The sequence below is a fragment of the Solenopsis invicta genome, chromosome 3 (assembly GCF_016802725.1).
Source record: "Solenopsis invicta isolate M01_SB chromosome 3, UNIL_Sinv_3.0, whole genome shotgun sequence".
Taxonomy (NCBI): Eukaryota; Metazoa; Arthropoda; class Insecta; order Hymenoptera; family Formicidae; genus Solenopsis; species Solenopsis invicta.
The window spans coordinates 4,492,501-4,504,056 of record NC_052666.1 but is presented as its reverse complement, the minus strand read 5'-3'; the positions used below and the strand labels follow the sequence as shown (position 1 = coordinate 4,504,056).

Sequence of the window (11,556 nt, the reverse complement as noted above, 5' to 3'; positions counted from 1 at the left end):
TATGATTTCATTGTAATATTAAATTACATTCAAACGCGTCTAAAACTGAGTTTTACTATACTGCGATCTCATCATATTTGTCAACGCTTGCAAGATTTACGTTTGAATATGTGTATGATCTCATCATAAAATATGTAATTTCCACATTTGATGTCGATATGGTGGTGGGGATTATAAAATAAAAAGAACTTTAAAAACGTTACTCTCATCAGTTGCTCATTGTTAGCGGACAACTCTTGAAAAATACGAGAGAAATGGCGAACTACTACGTTCCAATCCAAACCGAAGCATGCGAGAAATCGTAAGTATCTATACATTTTTATACATTCCTTAAATTATATTTTTCATATTTTTGCTTCTACATATCCATATTTCTTATTTACAGAACATTGCCACACACATCAATGAACTACTATATTCCGATCAAGACCGAAGCATGTGAGAAATCGTAAGTATCTATAATTATTTTATATACATTTTTTCATATTTTCATATTTCATTGTTTCTTATAAAATCTCTATTTTTTTTATTACTTATAGAACATCATCATCATCATCACCATCATCATTATTATCAATATTTTTTGTTTTATCTCATTAATCTGTAATCTTATTTACAGAACGCCACCACGATACACATCACACATTTTGGGGAGAAGGTTTGCACTAACTCCTACATCTTATAAATGGTTGGAGATCGGAATCAACGCAGGATCTATATCCTACGTGGAATTGGTGCTGGGTGACAACCGCGGAAATCAAATTGCTCTGCCTTATAAAACGTGGAGATCGTTGATTGAGAAACGTATGGACATCGAGGGACTTATGTAGCCAAAAACGGCTCCATTATTGATTCACGAACTGATTGTGCAGCAGATTAAACTGCGTGAAGAACATATTATAAAATTAACATTACACAATACTTATATTTGCATGAAGCCTGCAACTGTATCATTTATGTTTGAACTTGAGCATTGTATTGAACATGTATATTTCGCACTGTGTCAGAATATGAATAATGTTACTGACAAATATAAATATTTTGTAACTTACTTGCGTCAGAATTGCATCACTAATAAAAACGATGCAGTAAATATTTTGCGAAAAATTTATGATAAAAGTTCACATATTGAATGTGAATTAATAGCTTATGCTTCAGATAATATTGCATACGATTCGCTAAATGACAAATAAAATATTATAATATGTACAAATGTGAATATTGCATACGATGTGTTAAATGATAAATAAAATGTTATAATCATGTTATGTGCAAATTTGAAATAATAATAAAAAATGTGTAAATTGAAATTGAACTTTTGATTATTTTTCCTATCCTTAGCGAATGAGGCTGATAGCTATTCAGTGTGGTACAACGTGGTTGTCACAGCTGTGACAATGACTTGATTAAAAATAAATAAGAAGCAAAATTTATCCAATAAAGACAAATAAAATTATTTGTGTATGTTAAAAATAGATATTTTTATATATTCCTTTTAAAATAAATAAAATAAAAAATAAATATATTACATTCAAACAAATTATTATTATTTTCCCCCTATTCTCTTCCATTCCTGAGAACACCTTAGAAATAAGAACGCGTGCGATTGAGAACATTGGCGTGCGAAGTATAAAATAAGTCGTGGGAGAGCATGAGCAAGCGAGCGAGGATAAAACGTGCGTATGGGAGGAAGAAGGATGATGCATCGCCACACCGCATCGCAGCGTCTGATGAGCGCAATATATGGGAGGGAGTGAGAAAGAAAACGCATGTGCGCTTCCATCACCGCTGTACCAAAGATGAGCGCACGTGACATCATCACGGTCAGTACGGCAAAGACGCGTGCCGTGAAATTCCCCCTGCCCCCGCACAAATCGAGGTGACAACGCCTTCCCCCTCCAAAACGCAGTTAGCACGGCAAAAAGAACATTGGCGTGCGAGCGAGTAGGCATGTGGCATCACCCCCTCCCTTCAAGGCGTGGTTAGCACGACAAATACATGCCGTGAAATGTTCCTCCCGCTCCCCCCACGTGACATCATCATGGTCAGTATGGCAAAGACGCGTCGTGAAATTTCCCCCCTGCCCCCGCACCCCCCTCAGATCCCGGAGTTAGAATCCGCCTTACTATACTACTCGAATCGAAACTCATTAATGTGGACGCGGTCCCACTCGCGGTGATCTCACTCTACAAACGCAGTGATCATAGTCTTTAGGACGCGATTTACCCGCTCCAACGGGTTTGCCTGCGGGTGATAAGGTGGCACCGTCGTATGATATATGCCATACTGATGACATCGCGCGCAAGTCTCTATTCAGGAACTCCGTTGTCCGTCAGCAATACACGCGGCGCGCCCCAACGAAAAATCACCATCCCCTTAATTGCCTCCCTAATCTGTCAACCGGTAGCCTTACGAAGTTGACAGCACTCTATCCACTTCGTAAATAGGTCCTGTATTACGAGCAAGTATGCGTGACCGGACTTACTCGTCGGCAACGGTCCCACAATGTCCGCGGCAACCACCGTCCACGGCGACTCTATCACGCGCTGCCCCATCAATCCGGCCGGTACGTCTTGTTCCACCTTTACTCTCTGACATACGCCGCAATGTTTAACGTCATTCGCGATATCCCTTAGCATGCGCGGCCACTGATATCTCGTTGCGATACGCTGATAGGTCTTCTCGACCCCCAAATGACCGGCATGCGGCGGATCGTGATTCTCCCTAATTACTGCACGGCGCGCCTCTCGCGGCAACACGCGTTTCCACTTATCGCGATCCTCCACGACCTCCGCCATCAAGCGCGACTTTCTAAAATACATCTCGCCGTTGAACATTCGCCATTCTGGGTAACGTCGCGGGTGGCGTGCTATTTCCTCGACCTTCGAGTTGTACAACGCGTCATTCGTCACGACCGCAGTGCAAAAATCCGTTTCTTCGCCTTCGTACAGTCTCGAAAGTGCATCCGGCACGTGATGCATCGCACCTTTTCTATGCTCTATCACGTAATCATATTCGAAGAGCTCGAGTGCCCACCGCGCCAGACGACCAGTCGAGTTTTTTAGATTGTGTAGCCACCGGAGGCTACTATGGTCCGTTATAATTGTAAACCGATATCCTTCTAAATAGGGACGAAACTTTTTGACAGTCCACACGATAGCCAGACATTCCAACTCCGTGGCGGAATATTTTCTTTCCGCTTCCGATAACGCGTGGCTTGCATAGGCAATTACATGTTCCGCATCCCCGTTTTTCTGCGCTAACACCGCGCCTAACCCTACGGAACTTGCATCGGTTTGCAGTAAGAATGGCAAATCAAAGTCCGGGCACGATAGCGTGGGTGGGGTGGTCAAACAAAATTTAACTGACTTAAAAGCTTGCTTTTGAGTCTCCCCTCACACCCAAGAGCGATTCTTCTTCAGAAGACTCGTAAGCGGTTCCATCCGCGTCGCGCATTGCGGTATAAATCGCCTATATCAGGACGCCATTCCGATAAACCGACACAGTTGTTTAACGTTTCGCGGCGGAGGGTACTGCACGATTGCGGCGGTCTTCTCTGGATCGACCGTCAACCCTTCCTTTTGCACGAGAAACCCAAGATACTTCACTTGGGATCGACAGAATTTACTTTTCTCCGGGTTGATCGGATCCGGTTGATTCTCCGGGTGATCCGCGTCTCTAATACGCGCAAATACTTTGTCCAACCACGTAAGATGTTCGAAAGTCCCCGAAAGTCCGTGTCACAACAACGATATGGTCGAGGTACGCAAATGCATGCGGTTCCATCTCCGGGCCTATTAAACGATCTAGAAGCCTTTGAAACATTGCGGGCGCTCCCGTTAGGCCATACGGCATCCGCGTAAATTGAAAGAGTCCTTTGCCCGGTACCGTAAACGCGGTGTACTCTTTACTACTTTTCTCTAACGGGATCTGCAAGTAAGCCTGGCTAAGGTCGATGGTAGAAATGTAACCGGCTGGCCGAAGTTTATCCAAAATCGCATTCATGTACGGCAGGGGGTACGCGTCTTTTTTCGATACCTCGTTTAACCGGCGAAAGTCTAAGCAAAAGCGATACGTGTTGTTCGGTTTCTTGATCATTACGATGGGTGTCGACCATGCGCTATTCGAGGGTTCGATAATGCCGGACTCAAGCATTGAATCGACCTCGGCATAGATCGCTTCCTGTACCCTTGACGACACCGGGTAATAACGCTGTTTAATAGGCGCATGCCCCCCGACATCTATGCGGTGCTCCGTTAGCGACGTCGCTCCGAGTTTCGCGGGAACGTCCGATATCTCCGACGCTAAAAATTCCGATAACCGCGCGCTCTCCTCAGCCGACAGCTCCCTTAATCCACCCTGTAGCATTGCGCGTTCGCGTGCAGTAGACGTCCCCCCCCCTCTCTTGGTGGGGCACCACGATATCGGCCGCTTCGTTAGGTCGAAGTCGAGTGTCGAATCTCGCAAGCTTCCCCTTCGCTCGGTGGGGTCTTCCCCCGTCCCCTGCTTGGGTCTAGTACCTCCTTGCGCGAGCGCTGCCGACAGCGAGTTCGTGATCTCGATTTCCAGGGTATATTGTCGCGTGATATCATCCGCGAATCCCCAGGTATTTCCCGCAAAATTAACCATAACACCGAAGGCTGTCAAAAAGTCCTAAAATACCTAATATACACGGTAACGCTAACGTTCGCAACGCGTACACGCTCAAAGTACGCGTGCGGTTTTCAATTTCGAGAGGCACCTCGACCTCCCCCCTCACTCACGTCGTCTGGCTGGTCGCAGTCGTCACGCGGCGGTCCCTAGCCCGACGAAACCGATATCCCAACGATTGCACTAATTCAATAGCGGCCGGACCTAAAAACGTACGACTCGACCCGGAATCCAACAGAGCGCGAAGCTCATTACCCGATATCTTAACACGAATGAAGGAGAGGCATGATTCCCTCGCCCCGAACGAATTACAAACGAAATCTGCGCGTACCGGTATCGCGACATTATCGGGGGATGCATTGCCAGGAGTTGCGTTTTTTCCCCCTTCTCCGACTCCCTTAGGCGTTTCCCGCACAATCTGGGCACGTACGCAACGTCACTCCCGCCTTGCCGCACCGATAGCAATGAGTGCGCGGAGCGGATTTGCAGTCACGCGCAAAGTGGCCCGTCTGATCGCAATTCCAGCATTTGCCGGGATTGCTACGGGGCCCACTTGTAGACGTGGTGGCGGTCGGAGTGCCTGCAACGGCGGTGGTCGACGCGGACGCGGCGGTCGCAGCGTCACTGCGAGCCTTGGCTTTCTTCCCCCTCCCCGCGCGCGATGCTCCTTCACTCTCATCTAGGCCCGATATCTCTAATGCCGCGAGAGTATCATTTAATTTTCCTCCGCGTCCCCCCTCTTTTGAAGGACAATAAGCTAGATCGGGAAATAATGATTGCTCTGGCGGTGGAGGTGCCCGATAATGTCTATTAAGCTAGCCCCCCCACCAGTGCAAAATGAATTTTTACATATTCTAAAATTAAGTGTTAATTAGGTGCTAATTTGGTGCTGAGGTGCGAAATTGAGTGCTCGCACCGTTTGGCAGATTTTTTTTAATATATTGGGGGGAGGGGGGGCTAGCTTAACGTTAAGCTAGCCCACCCCCCCAAAAAAATTTATATTTATAATGGAAATGAAGAAACAAGTACACTAGAATTAAGTGCTAATTAGGTGCTCAAAGAAATAATAAAAATAATTTGAAAATATATAACAGAACTTCAAATGGTTGGTTCACAAGAGAAGTTATCTTAAAAAATTAGGTGCTCGTACAAATATAGGACCAAAAAATTCCTTTTTCCATCACATTTAAAGATATCTAGTCGCCGAATTAGGTGCTCGTTCGGTTTGGCAGAAATTCGGACTTAAACATCGGTCGCGACTCACAAGAGAGAAGTCATATTAAATAATTAGGTGCTCGTACAAATGCTAAATCCGAATTTCAAAGGAGGGGGATGGGAATTCCACGAATTGACTGAAATAGCCGACTATTAACAAGTTTACTATATCGAGCCTCCTTATTTTTATCTACGGCTCGCTTGTTTGGCCTGACTTTTTTTGTAATGTATCGGCGCGGCGGACAATGTCAATAGTGCGACGCCGCGACAATAGACGAGTAAATACACGACAAAAAATTCAAGACCTAGCTCGTCAATGCGATGCATCCCGAATTTCACTGCGTCGTTACATTTTCGATTGTCAGTCGCTGTACACGCAGTGTAGAGATCGGATGCTTGCATTCATCTTTCGTTGTCGTTTGGTCTATCGCGATATTTTTTTATTTTTCTAGTGCGTATAGTTTTTCGAATATTTTGCGAAGTGTCTCAAGATACCACGTGTAGGAAGACCACATAGGCTCGACAAAAATGCTTTGATTGAAATTTTATTGAAGTACAAGGATGAAATTCTCAAGAAAGATGACCGGATAATTTCTAAGAGTGATTCCATTTGGATTAGAATCAGTACAGAGTTAAATAACATTATGACTCCCATTGCATTGTATACATTTGTAACATGCAATAAATTTGGAATAAGGGATAAATTGTGTGATCGTTTGCAAGATTCTATACATTATGAAAATGATTTACAAGGTACTGAAAATGCAGAGATTATTTATGAAAATCAAAACGGAGATCAAAATTCAGGTATGACAAATTCTATATCAATGGCTGATACATCATTAAGTGTCTCAAATGTACGTTTAAGTAATGTAGAAGGTGTATCAACTTTTATTGTAAGTATACCTAAAGAAGATTTTACGTCAATGATTATTTATAAAAAATATCGAAGAACAGATAAAAACCGTCCTATATCTTATCAAGAATATGCTATATTGCAACCTGGATTATGGCAGCATATCTTCAATGAAAAAATATGGGAAGCCACTAAAATATCTTGTGCATTTAATTTTAAACGCCATAAATTGTTAAATAATGCAAAATCCGGATGTGCATGCGGTACCTCTAAATGTGGATCTACTATTAATTGTGTGATTAATAATTCTGAAGAACTTGTTACCAAATTAAAATGCACTTATACTGAAGGTCAAGGACGTTGCGGAAAACGGTACTTAAGGAAACCTGTAAGACAAACAGTTTTTGACCAATTACAAGGAACAAGTGCATCTAAATATAGGATAGAAATGGCAGAAAAATTAATACAAGAGGGTGATGATAAAGAACCGCCACATTTATACAGTACTAATGTTTTGAGAGTAGCAAAATATGATATTGCTCAGAAAAATTATATGGACAAAGATCCATTGAAAGCGCTATATTTATTGCAATTAGGATCATTAAGACATATAATACATAGTATTGGATGGAATCCTTTTTATATACATTATTGGTCCAATCATCAATTACATGTATATCGGACATATGTATCAGATGAAACATCTTGTGTATATATATAGGATAATTATCTTATAGGTTGTTCACTGATAATAACTGACACAATGTGTTTCTCTGTAAACAAAGATTGAAATTTATTCACGATTTAGAGTTATTTACAATATTTACACGCTTACCTGTAAACAAAGAAACGACAATTAAAGCCTATTATTATCCCTTCTTTATTTACTGGCTTGATCCTCAGTCTTATACAATCTATCTTTTTCTGTACAGCAAAGTTTAATCTTTCTTTCCTGATTCTTCCTTGTGTACATGTGCTCGGTCCTTTTGATCTTCCTTTATCTCCTATCACTCTCTTCCTCTCTATCGGTAATCAATCAATGTAGTTCTTGTAGTACTTGTTCCATCTAGCGGGGTCAGTTCACACGGTGCGCCGAGTATGAGGAGCGCGGCTCATTCGAATTGAAGGAAATACATTTTCCTTACATATATTGATGCAACAGGAAGTATTGTGAAAAAAATTAAAAGATCCGAACTATACACTAAAACTAAATCGAAACACATTTTCTTGTATAATTGTGTTGTTAATTCAAAGACAAGCGGTCTCTTTCCAGTATGTCAAATGCTTTCGGAAAGTCATCATACAAATGCAATCCAGTATTGGTTGATAGAATGGATTCGCTCTGGTGCACCTCGTCCACGTGAAGTAATATGTGATGCCAGTCGTGCATTATTAACAGCATGTATACAATGTTTTACAGGATATTTTACTCTCGAAGAATATTCTGATGCATGCAAAGAAAATAATTTACCTACGTGTTATATACGCATAGATGTGGCACATTTTATTAAAACATATGCAAATTTTTTGAAAGATGTGCGACCACGCGTAAAAGCATTTTATTTGTCATTACTAGGACAATTAATTTTAAGTCGCAACATTAATACAGCAGAAGAAATATTAAAAGAAATATTAATTATAGCAAGAAGTGAAACAGAAGGCATGACAACAAATGATGAAAAGACAATATGCGAAATATATAAAATAAAAATGAAGAACTTATTAACATCATCAAATGAAGAAATATCCATGGATGATAATTTAAAATAACCCAATGACGTTCATGATGAAGATAGTGACAATAACAAGTGGAGTCAATGGGCAGAAGATATTGATAATGAAGTACAACAAATGATCTCTGATAATGAAGGAGATCGTGAAAATGCTCATTACATGCCAGTATTTGCAGATCGTCTTTTAAGGGGATGCTAAAGTCGTCCTTTTTTACCGACTGAAAGCGGTAATTTTTGCAAACGCTGTTTTTTCTAATTGCATTTACAGATTTAAAAATCCTTCTCCATAATTAATGTATAAACACTAATGTATAATGGAGGCAGCGATTTAATAAGAAAGACGAAAAAAATTGGAAAATTAAAGTTTTGTTATTGGCGTCTGGCGTTGCCTCGTATAAATATCTTCTCTGTATAAAATTTTCACACTTTGCTTGTACAAAACAAGCATGCTCCATTGTAGAGTGAACATCGTAGAACAATATTGTGCTTTTAGAAATGAGCCTAGGTGCTTTAATAAAAAAGTTTGGTGAGTGTGAAAATTTCGTGTATGTTTCGCGTGAACTCTTGCGTGCGATATCGGTGAGAAGAGTCAAAAGAGCAGTAGGTTAGTTCCTGGATGTTGCGATAGATGTCACTATTCCTTCACTGTTTTATCTTTTAACCATGTGCTCACGTTTGATTCTTTATCCATACGCTTCTTCTTCTTCTTCTCTCTCTCTCTCTCTCTCTCTCTCACGTACTCTGTTCGATGCACGCAAGCACACGACCAAACTCGCTATCTCTTACGCAGCCACGCACGCACGCTTTCTTTTACGTAGGCATGCATGTACGCACATTCTTTGTCATAACAGTAAAAGAATCTATCGCAACATCTAGTAACTATTAACTATTAACTAACTATTTACTGCTCTTTTGACTCTTCCCATCGATATCGCACGCAAGAGTTCACACAAAACATACACGAAATTGTCACGTTCACCAATCTTTTATATTAAACCACCTAGGCTCATTTCTAAAAGCACAAAATGTTCTACGATGTTCATTCTACAATGGAGCATGCTTGTTTTATACCTGCAAAGTGTGAAAAATTAATACAAAAAAGATATTTATACGAGTCAACGCCAGATGCCAAAAGCAGACTCAACATATTGAGATATTCTTCTAGATCATCCAATCAGATTTTCAGATTTTGAAGAATACACCAATAACAGCGAGCGCTCACTCAACTATTGAGTCTGCTGAACGCAACCAATATTTCATATCTAATTCTTTACAATTTATGATAAAGTAAATCCTGTATGTTATAGACCAAAATAATATTTATTTCAAAATAAATTCAAGAAAATAAAATTTACTTTTCTAATTGATATTTATTGTCCATTTTGCTCATTTACATATTTAGTGTTCTAAAATTCAAGGCTCAAAATATTTGAACAAGAAAGTACATCACAAATTAAATACATTAGTTTTACTCTTATATCTCAAAATATTAAAAAAAATTATCTGTTGGTATACAGTGTTCCAAAATTTGCGATTCAAAATAGTACAGCAACAAAGTATTCAAAGAAATTAATAAAAGTTGTTTGTAATTTTTTATTTTGAAAATAATTTTTGAGATGAGTTTAAAATTATTCTATTAAATTTTTAGAGCACTTTCTTGCTAAAAGATTTTGAGCCTTAAATTTTAAAACACTGAATATATACACTAAATATGTAAATGAGTCTAATGGACAATAAATTGAACAATGAATTACAAAAGTAAATAATATTTTTTAGAATTTGTTTAAAAATTATTATTATTTTAGTATATAACATATAGAATTAAATTTAACATAAATCGTTAGGAATTAGATCTAAAATGTTATTTCGGTACTAAGATGATCTTGCTCTGATCATTTTTTTAGCCTATTGGAAAAGGAGATAGTTGGGGAAAGTATTATTAAACAAGTATAGGTACAAAACGTATATTTAAAGTATATTGTTGCAAGAGTTACAAGAAATTAATTGTTACAAGAATGAAATACAAAAGTTATTATAATATGAAATACAAAAGTTATTATAATATGAAATACAAGAGATTGAAATAGGATATACAAAAGGTAATAAAATATGAAATATAAAAAATTGATGAAATAAGAAATACAAAAGGTAATATAATAGATGTAATACAACTTAATAAAATGTGGGCCCCATACATCCACATGATGATGGCGGCATCATATGGCCAGAATGACAATGCATCATACATCCAGAATGATGATGCATCATATATCTTGAATGTTGGTGCATCATACATCCCGAAGGTTGATGCATTGTGCAGCCTGCCATAGATGGATACATCTGTGACTGAACCGGGTTCATCGGCGTAATTATAATCGGATAACTAGGTGCAACGTATGATGCGGGCGTTACGGGCGTTGTGTTTTCAACAAACGCTCGCGCTCCGTACTTCCTCCGATTGTTTTGATTTGTACGACGCATCTGTAACAAAATATAATTTTTATTATTAATACATAATTAACAGACAAGTAAAAACTGATAAAAATAAAAGAAAATTAAAATACAAATACGTTAATTAATTATATCTGTAACAATTATTTATTTTAAAAGAATTATATCAATGATTAAAATAATTAGTTAAAAAAATTAGTTAAATTATTAAATTAATAATTCTACTTATAATTACAGGTAAATTGAATGTAAATTTATTTTACAAATTTATACATTAGAATAATAGTAGATAAAAATATTAATTAAGATAAATTTAAATATGTTCATTAAAAATTATTAAGTTTAATAAAAAAAAATAGTTTCTGAAATGATTTTCTACACATATTATTATATATTGTCATATATATTATTACTTACGTTTCTATTGAAGTTTTTAAGTGGTCGTCGATATGGCGGCTGTGGCAGCTGCTCTGGTTGCATCTGAGGTTGGACCAATGTCGGCACTGGTGCTGATGCCGGTAGTAGTGGCGGTGACGGCGGTGGCGGCGGTGGCGGCGGCGGCGGTGGCGCCGGCGCCGACGCCGACATCGACGTCGACGGCTGGGCCGACGTCGACGGCTGGGCCGACCTCGAAGGCCGCGACGACGTCGA

The 11,556-nt window shown here is 39.3% G+C and overlaps 3 protein-coding genes across 4 annotated transcripts in view; 2 read left to right on the top strand and 1 right to left on the bottom strand.

Annotated features, from left to right (window-relative positions):
• LOC113005769 overlaps positions 1-11,556 on the top strand; it is a 420,425-nt gene that overhangs the window by 344,445 nt on the left and 64,424 nt on the right. The gene's annotated exons all lie outside the window — the stretch shown is intronic.
• On the top strand, positions 85-830 carry LOC120357279. The gene is made up of 3 exons (XM_039447437.1): positions 85-301; positions 386-448; positions 620-830. The coding sequence occupies exons 1-3, from the start codon at positions 255-257 to the stop codon at positions 828-830; spliced, it is 321 nt and encodes a 106-aa protein (XP_039303371.1). The 5' UTR covers positions 85-254.
• The window catches only part of LOC105207850 (branchpoint-bridging protein-like), a 1,581-nt gene continuing 579 nt past the window's right edge, over positions 10,555-11,556 (bottom strand). The window contains exons 2-3 of the mRNA XM_011177494.2: positions 11,323-11,556; positions 10,555-10,935 (exon numbers count right to left, since the gene is read on the bottom strand). The exon at positions 11,323-11,556 is cut by the window's right edge and continues 68 nt beyond it. Of these exons, the coding sequence (XP_011175796.2) occupies positions 10,627-10,935; positions 11,323-11,556 (543 nt within the window). The 3' untranslated portion in view covers positions 10,555-10,626. The remainder of the gene's footprint in view (positions 10,936-11,322) is intronic.